Genomic DNA, 15,112 nt, shown 5'->3' with positions numbered 1-15,112 from the left:
AAAACATCCCTGAATATCAGAAACATCAGATCTGCTTAAAATCCAAGGTTTGCTCAGAGACCAGTCACTCTGAGCTGATGACCTCTCTAGTGCTTATCAAGCTCATGTTCATTATCAGCTTTATCCTAACAGAGTCATATCACATGTTCAGGTTAGAGTGTAACCAGGAATTTAAAACAGTTTTCTATTCATTTTTCCCCAACCAGCAGCAGCGTCTGTGGGGCTAGCACACAGTCAAGGATGATTAAGGGCCCCAGTAAAATAACTTGCTGTGCTTGGGGATCCCCAGTGTTTGCATGGTTCTCTGGTGCCTAAAGCCAGCTATGTTTATATCACACACAATTTGAGTACAAGGATCACATTTAAGTTTGACAGGATGGAGTTCACCTCTCTGAGGTAAGGCTGTATCTGATTAAATTGCATTTCATGTTTTTGCTACAAGACCTGGACATTAAAAATAGGAGGGAAGGAAAGAGAGAACTGCTTATGAAGAGTTATTTCCTAAAGGTCATGGCAGGCTGGGTACAAGGTGCAAAAGGGGAAACATCCCACCATTCTGGGAAAGGTGGCAGCTGATCGACTGCAGTGGGGTATAGGGCCTGGGCCTTTTCTTCTGTGTTTGGGCTGCTGCCACTAAGACTTCATGGGAAGCTGATGCTTCTAAAACTGTAATACAGAAAGACTTCTTAGCCTCCATTGGATATGGATATTAATAAAATGGGTTAATACGTATATAATATGAATGATACAAAATGTAGTGATTATGAAGTGAAGTATGACAGAGTATGCCACAACACTACTGAGAATTTTGCTGAAGGATGGAAGCTGCAGTGGAACATTTGCTAGATTATTTGTAAAGCCATGATCCCCTACTGATTATGCTAATGAGCTCAGCTCTTCAGCTTAGCAGCTTTAATCATAAGTATAAAAATACTGCATTTGGTAAAGCTAAGGCCATTTGGAGGAACTATCAGAAATTTAGATAAATGGTCTGCAGTGTTTATGGCCAGTTTCTTTAAATGCTTGATTTATTAGGAGGGTGAATATCTCCTTTAAGTTGCAGCTTGTTTTATTATTATTTCTTCTGGATCTTGTAATAATATTCTGTGTCAGTCTTTGATATTTGTATATTCATGTGAACTATAATGTTTATTAACAAATCCTGAACTAAGTGATCTGTTTCTGCCTAATAAACATTTATTGATACTGCAGTTAAGTCTCTTTTGCCTCCTTGGTGGGGAGAAATCAAGACCATGGTAGTTTGACAGCAGACTACATTGTCCTTGTGCCTTCCTCACTGCATCAAGTGATTGGATGAACACGACTGATAGGTGACCTGGAAGTAATGATCAGGACCCTCTGACTGGACAAGGGATAAGAAGGTAAAAGAATGCACCGATTCATGGGGGGGTCATACAGTAGGCTAGGCTGAACTCTGTGTTGTAAGATCTGATGGAATGAACAAACCCATCCTCCCTCCTTTCCATTGGTAGGACATTGAGGTTAGGGTGATTAGTATAACTTTAGGTGATAGGGTACAAATGGGGCACTCCACTGTGCTGGAGTAAGGGGTATAGACAATGTTTCATCTCTTGCAGTTGATGTCACGAAGAGCCCTGGGGAAGCTGATGCTCCAAAACTTTGGATGGAGAAGGACTTCTCAGATGGTCTTCCTTGGTTATGGAAGATATTAAAATGGTTGAATAAATAATGTATTTGAATACATACGAACATATATACGTACATACATACAAATATTTCAAGCATGGGCATTAATGCCCTTCTAGCTTGCCAATATAACAAAACACTTGTTCCCATAATAAGTGTTCAGGCTGTTCTTAAAAATATCTAAACTAGTACTTGCTTTAATGTAATTGGTAGTCTGTTCTATGCATCAACGTCTCTCTCTGAGAACCAATTAATACACTTCTCATTCTTATAGAATCTTCTGCATAGATTGTCTGATGATTCTTTACTACTTTTTGATAACCCCAAACATTCCCAGAGGTAGTTGTCTCTAAATGTTCTATTTACCTGTATAAGGTCTCCTCTTAGATATCTATAAGAGATACTGTATGTGTTCAGCTATTTTAGTCTTTCATAATAAGTTACATTTTCACATAAACAGTGATTATAAAGTTTATTTCTCTAACATTTGTTAACTGGGACAAAGCCAATTTTCAGCAGAGGCCCAGGGAGAAATGCTCCAGATGCATGTCTTTGTAACATGGGAGGAAACCCACATGAATGCAGGGAGGACATGCAGACTCCACACAGAAGGAACCCCAGCCAAGAATCAAACCAGAGAACCTCTTGCTGTGAGATGACAATGCTACCACTGTACCACTGCGCCAAAGTGAAGTAGATAAACAAGGATGGGAAACATCTCACCTACCAGAGGGGATTTTTATGAAGGATGGACAATCTACTGGGATCCTTGTTAGATGACTTGGAAAGTCATGTTCCCCCACTGGATATGCTGATGAACTGAGGACTTCAGTTTAGCAGCTTTACTTATACTAAATTTGGTAAAGTTATGGCTAGCTGGTGAAGGTACAAAAACCTTAGGTAAACAGGTTAAAGTATACACAGCTGAGTTCTTCATGGGCTTGTCTTACTAGGAAGATGAACATCTGTTTGGAGTTATAACATTCTTTATTATTATTTCTTATGGATGGTATAATAAATTCCTGAGTGCCATTCTTTGATATTTGTACTAGTATGTAAAGTACAATGTTCAGTGCTAAGTACTGAACTGAGTGGAGTGTTTCTGTCTAATACAAATTGATATATAATGCAAATAAAAGTGTTGGTGTTTCTTTGGTAGAAATAAAAAAGTGCATTTCTTGATCATAAACCAAGCACCTTTGTTGCCCTTTCCAGATAAAACAAATTTGCAGTACTTAAACATTAATTCATCTAGACTCCTTCATTGCAGGTTACTATCATGCCAAATATCATTAATCCAGTGAACCACCCAGTACAAGTGTAACTGTTTACTAAACAGACTGCAACAAAGTCATATCTATAAGAATCTGTTCTCTTAAAAAAATTAACTTTTTGTAACTCTTCCAAATTAAGATATACCACCTTGTCCATCTTTTTCATCCCTGATCTTATCCTTTTGTTAGCAATGCTATACTTCTCTTCTTATAGTCCAAATGAATACTGACTAATTTTTGTTAATATCAGTAGTAGTTACAACACAGAGTACCCTGAGGCCATAACAATGTGAGGTAATGCGAGCAATGCCAGGAGAAGTAGGGCAGTGGATGTGTAACATATGCCAGTACAGCTAGCGGGAGTTCTGTAAAGAATTATGTCATCTGTATATCAAACTGATTTTCACAGATGCTTGTGTTGAAAAATGTATTTGTAAAGTTGCTTCAGTTAAACATGTATCAACAGTGTGTCTTGCTCGACAGAAATGAAATATACATTTATATCAGAATGTACAGTTGTAACTGACGAAATGTATATATGTTAACAGAGGATACTGGAAGAGAAGAGGTAAATCTCAGTCCAGATAACTTTGAAATATGGTGTGAAATTAAAAAATAAATTAAATCTGATCGAAGTCAGAGACAAAATGTCTGGGAAAACAAGTACTAGGAAGCCTTCTGTATTGTCTTCAACACTGGAGTAATTGCTACTCTGGAAGGGTAGAAATTTGAAATTGTTTTATGACTTTCAGAAGCTGCAAATATCTTAGCAAAGCTCTATGTGTGTGTATTCTTGACACATATGTACAAAATTCTGGGTCGGTTACTAGGAAAGGGGGTAGCATGAGAAGCAGAAGTCAGATGATCAGATGTAGATGATGTCATTCTGTAATGCATCACTGAGATGATGTGTTTAATACTAGATGAGATTGAAGTCTCAGGGCACTCAGTTTTTGCAACCTGACAAAGAAGGATCTCTTACCCACTTCATCTTGCCTTGCTCTAGTAAGTGACCAGGGAATAGTAATTCTTTAGATCAGTCAGGAAAATACAGTACGATTAGTTAAGTACTGCTTTTCTGTGTCTGTGTGAATCTATTCATTTATGTTATTTAATACTTCCTATGATGAAACTCTGGTGTTTATTGTAACTAGATATTCCGTATTTTCGTGTTATTTTATTATTTATTATTAAATATATTTAAACTTTTCATTGTGGCTGGTCCTTTAGAAAATATTTTAACCTTTGAGAGTACTCATATTTACTTGGTGACTCTGTGGCCACTCCTGAAAGCCTTACCCTTGTAAGAGCCTTAGAGCAGTTAGCTTTGGAGTGTCTCATGGCAGTAACTACCTTATAGTCTGGGCAGAAGAGGCATAGCTAGTAAATCTGTGCCAGCCTTTCCCAGATGTATGTGTGTGTGTGTGTGTGTGTGTGTGTGTGTGTGTGTGTGTGTGTGTGTGTGTGTGTGTGTGTGTGTGCGTGTGTGTGTCAGATGCTTGAAACAGGGACAAGGAGCACTGGTATCACACAGAGTGGTGAAGGCTTGGATTGGACAATCATCTGAGGACTCAATTCTACAGCTGTGCCAGTGGGGAGTCTTACTGGGGATTTGGAGAGAGAGGGAAATCCAGCTCCTGGACTGAGTGTGTTCCTCATGTGCTCTTAAGGGAAATTGCGCTTGATGCAGAGAGCTGCATCTGGAAATACTGGGTGAATCCATTTTTTTCCAAGTGAACGTCCCTCTCCAGTGTCAGTGGTGAGGATTCAGGCTCCTTGACTACTAGTGAAAAACAAAAAGACAGCTTGGAAACACCAAAGCAAATTCTCTCTCAGTTTAATGAAGCGCTTTTCGTCTTGCACATATGGCAAGACTTCATCAGAAACTGAACAAACTTCAACACAAACAATATATACACGCCCTTTTTTGTCACATGACACTTCTAATTAAATCTTGTGTCTTAAAGGCACATCCACATAATTGCTACTTAAAACATTTTTTAAAAACAGATATGACTGACAATATTTTAGAACACCTCAACCCTACCCTTCCTTCAGAAGTTTTAGAGAGAGAATTTGCTTTGGTGTTTCCAAGCTGTCTTTTTGTTTTTCACTAGTTTGTCTTACTGTGGTTCCTGTCCTTGACTACTAGCCCTGAGAGAGGACGTCACAGCACTATTACACTTACATTATTCATTATATAGTGAATCATTGACATGTCACTTGGTCAACATTCAAAATGTGTACCATGACATGCTGAACATTCATTGTTATCATACAAGCAACACACTGACACTCAGTACATCGAAAAAGGAAACAAATGTCACATTCCACTCATTTGTATGAACAGTGGTAGTATTACTACAAAGGTTTTTTTAAAGTTAAGATGCACGTTAGGGTTAGGGGCAACAGCAGGGTTAGAGTTAATATGCATTACTAAATTATGCATGGAAGGCTTCCAGTTAAAACACATTTGCAGTACTTACCATACATTAATTCCTCTAATCACTTTCAGTGCATGATACTACATTGTCAAACACTATTAATCTAGTGAGCCGCCCAGCACAGAGGCAATTTTTTACTAAACATGCTACAAAAATTCACATCTATACGAATCTGTTCTTTTAAAATATGTAACTAACGTTTTGTTCCTCTTCCATTTTTAGATATACTACTCAGTCACTATGTTTTGATCCCTGGTCTTTTCCTTTCCTAGCAATTCTTCTTTTCTTATAGTCCAAATGAAATACTGAATGACTTTTTGTTAATATCAGTAGAACCGTTACACTTAAGACTGTCATACATCCTCAGAGAGGCATATCTGCTGTCTTCTGAAAAAAAAAAAAAACTCGCTATGACCTTTGATGCATGCTGCTTGACTTTACAATTAAATTGATATGACATTAGTTGCTATCTTTTCTTCAAAACCCATGTTACCATGACAAATTGAAAAAGGCAAAAAAATAAAAACAAAAAACATTGCTGGAGCTATATTTTTAAATGATATGATGTACTTCCAAATGAGTTTCTAACTTCAACATTAAAACCACAGACTTGCAATATGCTTTGATGCTGCTAAGAGATAATGAAGCTGTAATTCACAAATTGGTTATTGATGGTACATGTCAGTGGATTTGTTGCCAGGTAGTAAAGCTACTTTCATACTGACTGTGTGTTTGTGCATGTGTGTGAGTGAGTGAGTGTGTGTGTGTGTGTGTGTGTGTGTGTGTGTGTGTGTGTGTGTGTGTGTGTGTGTGTGTGTGTGTGTGTGTGTGTGTGTTTTATAGAATAATAAAATATCATCAGAGAAATGGATATTTTAAGATCTTACACTGACAGTATTACCATGGTATATGTCTTGTGAATTGATTTATACATGCCTATAATGTATGCACTGTAGAAGCTGCAGTGTGAATTACTGGCCCATGATAGTCAAGCAGTCATACATACAATTTTTTAGAAACTGACATGATTTCTTCCACACTGTTTTCTTCCATTTTAGAGGCAGAGTTTTCCACTTACAGCATGTGTATTTTAGACTAAAATAGACAAAAAGGAATAAAGTTAAATTATAGACATCACTTCAGTTATAGAACCGTGTTAAATATTTTCAAAGTTCTGGTTGTAGACAATGAAATCAACAGGAAAAAGAACGGCACTCACCAGCTGAGAGTTATTCGTCTGATCTTCACAATCAGCAGCATTCCATTAGAGCTTGTCAGTACCAGCATTTGCAAGGAATTTACATCCTAGGTACAGTTAACATAATTTAGCACACTGACCAAAAAAATATAAATAAACCGGATAAAATTGAACATAGACTTTTTCAGACTTCTAATAGAATTACCACCAGCACATTTCTGCAGATGACTGCATGCTAGTAATAATTCTTTTGGAAGTTCAAATAAAAACCAGTTGTAAGTTTTATCTGGTTTATTCATCTCATATTGTCTTTCCTTGAGATACAATACACAGTTAATATAATTTAGCTTTCGCTCATTTACTTTTTCTTATTCTTCCTTTTTCTGTTTCTTTTTAAATTTTTTTTTCACTTCCTTTTGTATTTTTCCCTTTCCACATCTCTCATTTTTTTTCTTTTGACTGTCTTTCCATTCTTTGACCTATCTCACTAACTACAAAACCATTTCAATATTTTTTTCCTTGCCTACTTGCTGTGTATATGTTATATTATTTCTTCCTTGTCTAAATTGTATTAATGCTACTGCCTTTTTAATCAGCCATAGAATGAAAATATGTAATAAATTAATAATCTTAATAACCAGTAATATCTTAATCTGATTCATTGACTAAACTTTTCAGTACTTCCAGAATCTGGTGGTATTAAACAAACAACTGCCCACCATCCCTCAGCTTCTAAGTATGATTAAACTGTGGCTTAGTTTTTCTGGGCCCAAGAAAAATAAGTAAAGATCAATTTGTGAAGCGGTGACTCAAGGATTAGTGCTCTTTTGTTTCCTGTTAGCCAGTAGGTGCTGTTGGCACTCGGGTCCAAGATGAATTAAATGTTTCCATAGCATGTAACTGATAATTTTATCCACTGTTTTATATTTAAATTACCCTATTTATTCCACTAGTTTATATAATTTTAGAACTGTTTCTAGTGTTTAGCCTTGGTACTTTCATCCATGCTTACTTATTTGTTTTACTGTATTTATTTCCATACTGCTTTACTGCCTATTATTCATATTTGTTGTTTATTTTCGATTATAATATGTCGTGTTTACTACATATTTTAAATTGTTATGGTGCATGGACAAGTATCTAAATACACTTGAACTTGAATGCCAAGTTTCTTCACATGAACATATGTTCCTCAGTTTGACCTTGAAATTGATTATTATAAGTAAAACATTGCACTGGAAAAGGACCTCTGCATGAGAGGTTGGGACAGGGCTTTCCCCCCTCTGTAACATCCAAACCTGTATATTTAGCCCATTGTTCTGTCTTCCACAGAAGCAGGCATTGGAATAAATAGGCCTCATTCTCATGAACCATATACAGTATGCTCTTTATGAGTTTCTGCTTAAGGGCATGCTACATAAAATGACAGGCTGATCTAAAATCATAGTTAAGTTTGTACTAAAGAACCTTTCCCCATGGTTATCTCAGAAAAAGAACTTTTTACTAAGTGGGGTTTTGGTATTTATCCAGTTAATAAAATTAAATAAACTAATTAAAGTATATAAGCAGTAGTATAATATGATCATTCAGAGGTTTCACAGGAATTTCAGGGCAATTCAGTCTTATAACCATTTATGCCTTGCCAGTACCCACTCTTAGTTCTTACCCCCCTTTACGTGGGAGGGCTAGGCCAGTCAATCTTAAGGTAAATTTTTCGGTACCCATCCAATTATCTAGGCCCCGTTTGAGGGATGACAGCACCCATCCAATCATCTAAGCCCCAATTTGAGGGATGACAGCACCCATCCAATCATCTAGGCCCCATTTGATGACAGAGTATCACACTGCTTATTCTGTAAGGTTCAGTCAGTTTCACAGGTGATGAGTTTTTCTCTTCATCGTGTTTTTTAACAGGAGATGAAGAAATAATACCATAGTTAAGGCATTTGTGGAGCAATTAGATTTGTAGAGAAATAAGATATCTAGGACAACTGGGTCTGTAATGATATGTAAGGCGTGGCACAGATCTTCACTCAAGAATCTATAAGATACTGAATAAAGGAATGGTATTTCCAGTCTCTCTTGTTAGCTCAGAGGCTTAAAGCCCTTGACTTTCTTAGTTAAGAACTTCAATCTAGTTGTTTGACATTGCTACTGAGGTTTATCTTGAAGGGGGCACTGTACTCAGTAATTCACTTAACTCATTTAGTCCTAAACAGCAGGAGTCTAATTAACAGCTTTGCTTCCTGACAGCTTTTCTCCAAAATCCTCCATTGAAAACATACTTCATTAGATGCATAATATCTGACAAATGGTGTGAGTTACAAAACATGTAAAATATGACTACTCTTTGGCAGATAATGGGCTATGCAGTGGTGTTAGTATCAAATGTCTGTCTATAGACGCTGATTGTATACTGTATTTTGTTTGCCAAAAATACTAGTGTTATGGTTGAGCAGAGGGTTATATCTCTGTAAGTGTACAAGATAGACTGAAGATATCAGTGAGGAAATTGTTCACATATTCAAGAGTTTTTCAGTAATGCATGACAAGATGGGATAGCATACTGCTGTTTTGTGATACTGCCAAATCCATGCAAATTATGCGTATAATAATTTCATGATATTTCAGAAAATAATATTAATCTACAAAACATTTGTGTTCGATGCCAAGTATCAGTTGCAACATTGTGTGCGTTATTGTTTTGTATAAGATGTCAACATTTGCTCACCTTTAAGTTACACAGCTTTTATGAAATTAATGCAGTTATGAAAATATAGGTAAGTATCATAACTACTTTACCCAAAAAAAGAGTAGTTATATCTCAGAACACCTTCACATTATCCACCATGTTTTAATGTCATTTTTTACTAATACTCACTGCTTGAATATACCACTCCCAACATGACAGTATCACACTCTAGTTTTGCATTATTAATGTAGACATGGAAATATGCCACATTTTTTCCCCTGCTTTTTGCAACCACTCCTTAATAACTTCTGTTCTGCACATCCCATGCTGACCATTTTTCTGTCATGCCTCAAAAATCATGCAAAGTTGTAGACGCCACCTTGCTACCTTAGTTTTATGTATTTACCTTTGCAAGGACTTCAGAAATTACACTTTGAAAACACTTGTAAGTATTCTCATTTCAGGGGTACAGAGAAGTCTCCCGTTAAGACGATTCCTAATGACTATACTTTTGTACGAAACAATGAGGTATTTAATGTTGAATATAAGGGAACAATGATCATTTCAAATCGGGATGATATTCCCTCAGAATGGGAATACGACTATTTTTAACATGCAGAAACAAGGACATACTTAATAGAAGTATTATGAATATTCACAATCTATTCAATGTCTGAACAATCACTGACTGTATACCAAATAAAAATATTGGCCTAATTACAAACACAGCTTTGTTACCCTTCTGGGGGTTTCTTAGTTGCAAGATTAAGTCACTTAAGGGAAAACTCAAAAACTATTAGTACAGTAGCTCTTGTTAGTCCAGTGGAAGTGACCCAAAAGAACAGTAGCCTGTACTTGTAAAACCACACATCATTCAGCCTATACTCAAGTAAACATACTTTCAGTGTTTCTTTGCACCTTCTTCAGATGTACTGAACACCATCCCTCAACTTTCAGGGACTCATGGTTTAGAACTACTGGATAATGTTCTTTTAGATTGCTTTTTGTGGACCATGCTCTCTAAACTGAAAACTTTTCAAGCAAGATTTTATTTTGATTCAGTGGAAGTGACACCAATTTGGCCTGCTGGAGGTTGTGGGTTGAAGTCCTAAATGACAGCTAATATTATCCTTTTATTTCTATAATATAAACAATGCTGTGATCATGAAATAATTGAAATAGTTACTTTAAATAGATTATTTTTAAAAATATGATGCCAACATGAATACCCAATGTTTTTCTAGACAACATGGAATGCATTATACTCAAAAATATAGCTTAATCACAGCAAGAGTGTTCCATTAATGTATTTTATTTTATTTCCAGTACTCTAAAATGTGAGGCAATAGTATTACAGCCAAGATGTCCTCAGGACAAAAACTCTAATACGACTCCATCATATTTAATTGCTTTTCTGCATCAGTAGATACCCCGAGTACCTCTGACAGTTTAATTTTAAAGAAGTCATAGTAGTGGTTAAATATTAACAGCCCTCAACACACACATTTTACAAAAAATATGAGATTAATACTGTACTTGGAAGACTTTTTGATGAAATCACAAATTTCACCTTAGATATATTAATAATTGCAAGTTGATAGTTATCTGAAACACTTCTAATGCCATTCAGGTATAAAACAATATCTGGGAACAATCAGATTAATCACAGACCAAAATATTAGGGTCATCTGTTAACTAATCTAAAACAGAAATGGAATGCTACTCCATGGCAAAGGCCACACTACTAAAAAGAAGAGACTCCTTGAATAATACCTTGTGGGAAAATTCACAGTTTAGTATTGGCAGTATCACATGTCTTTACTCAAAAGATCATCAAATATAAAGTCCACTTAGCTATAAATAATGATGATGAATAACTTTAGTTGTAGAGAAAGGAGGTAAGGAAACAGTATGACAGCACAGTTATTCTGCCAAACCCTATAAGTTAATAATGTAAAATGGAATTCATTGGGATTTACATTATACTATGTTTAGCAGCTGGGAGTCCAAGTTTCTCTGTGACAAATGTATATAAAATTGTGAAAACAATGAGACTGTTGAGGAGATGCTGTAAGATGTTTCTTGTTGTCTGGCTAGTGCTTAAGCTGTTGTTAGTCTGGAGTCTGTGCTTCTGAGATCTGGACTGGAATGTAGAGTTGTAATTAAGGAAGGAGCTAGGGCTTGGATCACTGGAGTCAGAGCCCTAGTTCTTTAAACCTCTGACTCCAGACTTGATATTCTTCTCCATGTTTTAGTTATACAGGGGCTATTTAATCTTCTGTCTTCTAACAGCTGCCTTCTATCTCTAGTCATTGCTGGATGAAGCCCATATTCATTACTTCTCTGACTGCCATATCTTCCTGGGAAACTTTCTGTATACAGAGGTCTTCTGTTACTGTCTTTCACTAGCAAGCTGCCAGTTCTTGGACATAGGCCACCAAACAGAAGGTTATCATGCATCTTACCAGTGTCTCTGTAGAATTGTGGTAACCTGGAACATGATTGGTCAAAACAAAATGGCATATTAGAGTATGAGTCAGTGTACGGATATCGATTAACAACTGTTGAGGAACGACGTAGGGCTCCTGTATTGCGAAAACATGCATCACCATATGAAGGCAGCTTTGCAGACTGTGAGTGTTTCAGCCATCGTGGCTTACGATATGGATGGTTTATATGCAAGTCTATATACTGATCTCTACATGCATAACTTGCATCTCTGACAGGAGAAGGGTAACACTCATAGTTTCTGTGCCCATGATATACCACAGGTACTTGCTGATGAACTGAACTTGTACTGGGAAAAAGGTCTGGCATTCGGCTTAATGTTGGTTGTATGCTGGGCTTTGTATCCTCTGACATTCTTAGCTTCTCACTTGACACCCATGGATTTCTTAATATGGGATCTCTTCTGTTGAAACTTTCTTGCCCTAGTAGTGGTATTGCCTCTGATTCAGGTTCTGTAAGTACCTTAATGCAGGAGTTGCAGGTCGTATTATCTTTCTGCAAGTGACAATTCATGCGTGATTTCTGTACAATGTAATTGTCCAGAGGGTGCCTCCTATGTAATTCTGAATATGTTCTGTTTGGAGTAACCCTTTGTGATCCATTACCTATTTCAAATGTCTTCATAGGATATTCTTGCACTTTTTCTTTTCTGACTTGTACTGGGGAGCATATATTCTGTGTACTTTGACTTTTATGCTCCCCATATATATCAGGTAAGGACAGCTCTCTGTAGCACATAAAAGGTGACTCAGCATGGCTGCAGTGACTCTTTGCATATGAGTGTCTGTTATAAGGCATCTGTTTGAAAGTAGGGCTATGTATCATTATTTGAGGAATCTGTGTAATTGTTGAAATTGGAGGAGTGTGGCCAACATCATCTTCACTGCAGTCAGCTTGATGGGGATGAGGAACCTGGTCTAATCCTCTTTCTACATCATAATCAGGTTGTACATTATCAGCATATGTTTGAGGAGATAACAGTGGACTAGTTGTCCTAGGTGTATAAGTGACATTAGGGTCTATAATGTTAGGCAGGTAGGGAGGCCTGTTGGAAGTATTAGAGAGGACTTGAGAGGCTCGGACAGAAAAATTGCCTCTCATACTTTCACTTCTGCGTGTCCAGTTTTCAATTGTCCTTGTTGCTGTCTCTATGGAATTTTCAACACTAGCATTTGAGACAAGGTCTTTTGCTGTTCGTAGCATTTTTAGTACATTTGCTTGAGCATAGTTTGCTGTGACATCTGGGTTTTTGACACGAACTGGACTGTTCATATCTTGCACACCATTAAAACAGCTATAAATGCCCTGAAACCAGAAGAAATATTTATTACCAAAACATTTTATAAGTATGTTCTGCTTAAGCAAGCATTTTGTAATCAATGCTCATGCAGTTGGCATGTATTTATGATGAATGGTTAAGACGTTAGCTGTAAATATATGCATTTTAAAGCCTCATCATAAAGCAAATTTAAGCCATGTCACTTTATACTAAGCTCCACACTTAGAGGGAAAACAAGAAGCAATTTCCTTAGAATGCTGCATTCTGTCTTCTACAGTGCAGCTCTATGAGTATAAAAGTAAAGTGTGCATAAATGCTACATCTGTATTATTTTATCAAATATGAGTACTTTGGTAGACAGCATTTGCAGTGTTTTCAGTAAATCTTAACCACAATATATTAAACTTTGTCTCTGATGTGCCAAGATGAACACTCACTGTTACCCCAGGGACCCTTTTGCTAAGTAAACACATCCACTTGTATATACACATTTAACGATTCCAGCCAAATTTGGTGAAAAGAAAACAATTAAATAACTAATAATCTAGTGTTTCTGCTATGAGCAAGAGTCAGTGGCAAATAATGTATTGTGTATCATTCTGCCCACTGTGGCTCTAAAATGAAATATATTTATTGTCACTGAAAATTATCCAATTTAATTTTGAATATCTTAACAAATATCATAAGATTTTAATGTTTCTGACAATTCCAAACTATGACAGTGCTCTCAGGAAACTGTTTACTACCATAGACTATATTATGGATTTTTGGATGATGTTGTCAGCTTCACTATACCCTGTAAGATAAACAAACACAAACAGCAAACAGAACAAAAATTCATCAATAAATTCCTGTAAAGAAAACTGAAATCACTATTATGTTGTTTAACTTTACTACCTAAGTAAATGAATAATTAATGCAGTGCCATACCCCATTCTCTTAATCTTACCTCAGTGATCCCAGCCACAATTGACTCCCTATTGTAATTCTGAGACCTGCAAGCATGACTTTTTTCATGAAGTTTTTTTTTTATGGTTTAAACAAAGCCAACCATGGGTAAATACTGATATATTTACTAACAAGAGTGGGGTATTGCTTTTATACAATAACATCATTTAAGAAATATATTACCTTTATTAAATAATGGGATTGAATAAGGGCACTTCTGTCTTTTTACTTGTTGTGTTCACTATACTGATGTACTGCACAAGACCATGGGACTTAACTTCCAACTCTTACATTACACATCAGTGCAGAAGAAGCATTGGAGATAACAGAGATAACAGAATCTCAGCTGATCTCTATTTATTTATTTATTTATTTAGTAAGATGAAAAAAAAAACAGAACCGCTGTTGCCACTTGTTTAGTTTTGTTTTTAAATATTGGAAAACAGACATTTACAGGGACACCATGAAAATGCAAGGATAATCAGGTATATTTATGTTTTAATTTTTCAGAACATACCTGATTTTTGTCATATTTTGGTGTATCCTCTAGTATATGCCCAAAGAAAAGTCTGGCTGCTCAATGGTACTTCAGTGGCCAGACTTATTATTATTTAGCACATGTTCAATTTGCAACAGGCACAGTGTTTGGGCTGTCTATTCAGCATGCTCGTTTTTGGAATAGCAATGAGCCATTATTGTATAAAACAGCATAAATAGCTCTGCTACAACACTGAGCATTTATTTTAGTAGTAAAGAAATATCTCGTCCTTTGAAGTGTGAAGAATGACACATTTCTGCAAAAAACAAATGTCCCTGTTTGAATATATGAAAAGGTGACAACCCAGTATACTGCCCAGATGAAATTATGCAGCAATTATGTTACAAATTACTGGGAAGGAGGTACTTAAGGACATTTTGCAGTTCTATGTGGTTGTGCTACAGGTGTCACTTAATGGTACATATGCACTTTTAAATGGTACTCCCTTTAGGTTGTATGTGTTTAGAAACATTTTAAACCCATGAAGTAAGTTAGAAAGAGTTTAAGAATGAAGAGTGAGGCCTTATACTGTAAGAGCCTGTCAAAAAATGAGCAAATATCAA

General features: G+C 36.3%; 1 protein-coding gene across 1 annotated transcript in view; it reads right to left on the bottom strand.

Annotated features, from left to right (window-relative positions):
* Positions 1-10,572: 10,572 nt before the first annotated feature.
* Positions 10,573-15,112, bottom strand: part of GRIN2C (glutamate ionotropic receptor NMDA type subunit 2C) — a 3,426,271-nt gene continuing 3,421,731 nt past the window's right edge. Inside the window, exon 13 of the mRNA XM_044085160.1 lies at positions 10,573-13,089. Coding sequence (XP_043941095.1) covers positions 11,488-13,089 — 1,602 coding nt within the window. The 3' untranslated portion in view covers positions 10,573-11,487. The remainder of the gene's footprint in view (positions 13,090-15,112) is intronic.

This window comes from Protopterus annectens, chromosome 10.part0 (assembly GCF_019279795.1).
Source record: "Protopterus annectens isolate FY-2018-M chromosome 10.part0, PAN1.0, whole genome shotgun sequence".
NCBI classification, from domain to species: domain Eukaryota; kingdom Metazoa; phylum Chordata; order Ceratodontiformes; family Protopteridae; genus Protopterus; species Protopterus annectens.
The sequence above is the reverse complement of the archived record's forward strand: the minus strand, read 5'-3'. Positions and strand labels throughout refer to the sequence as shown.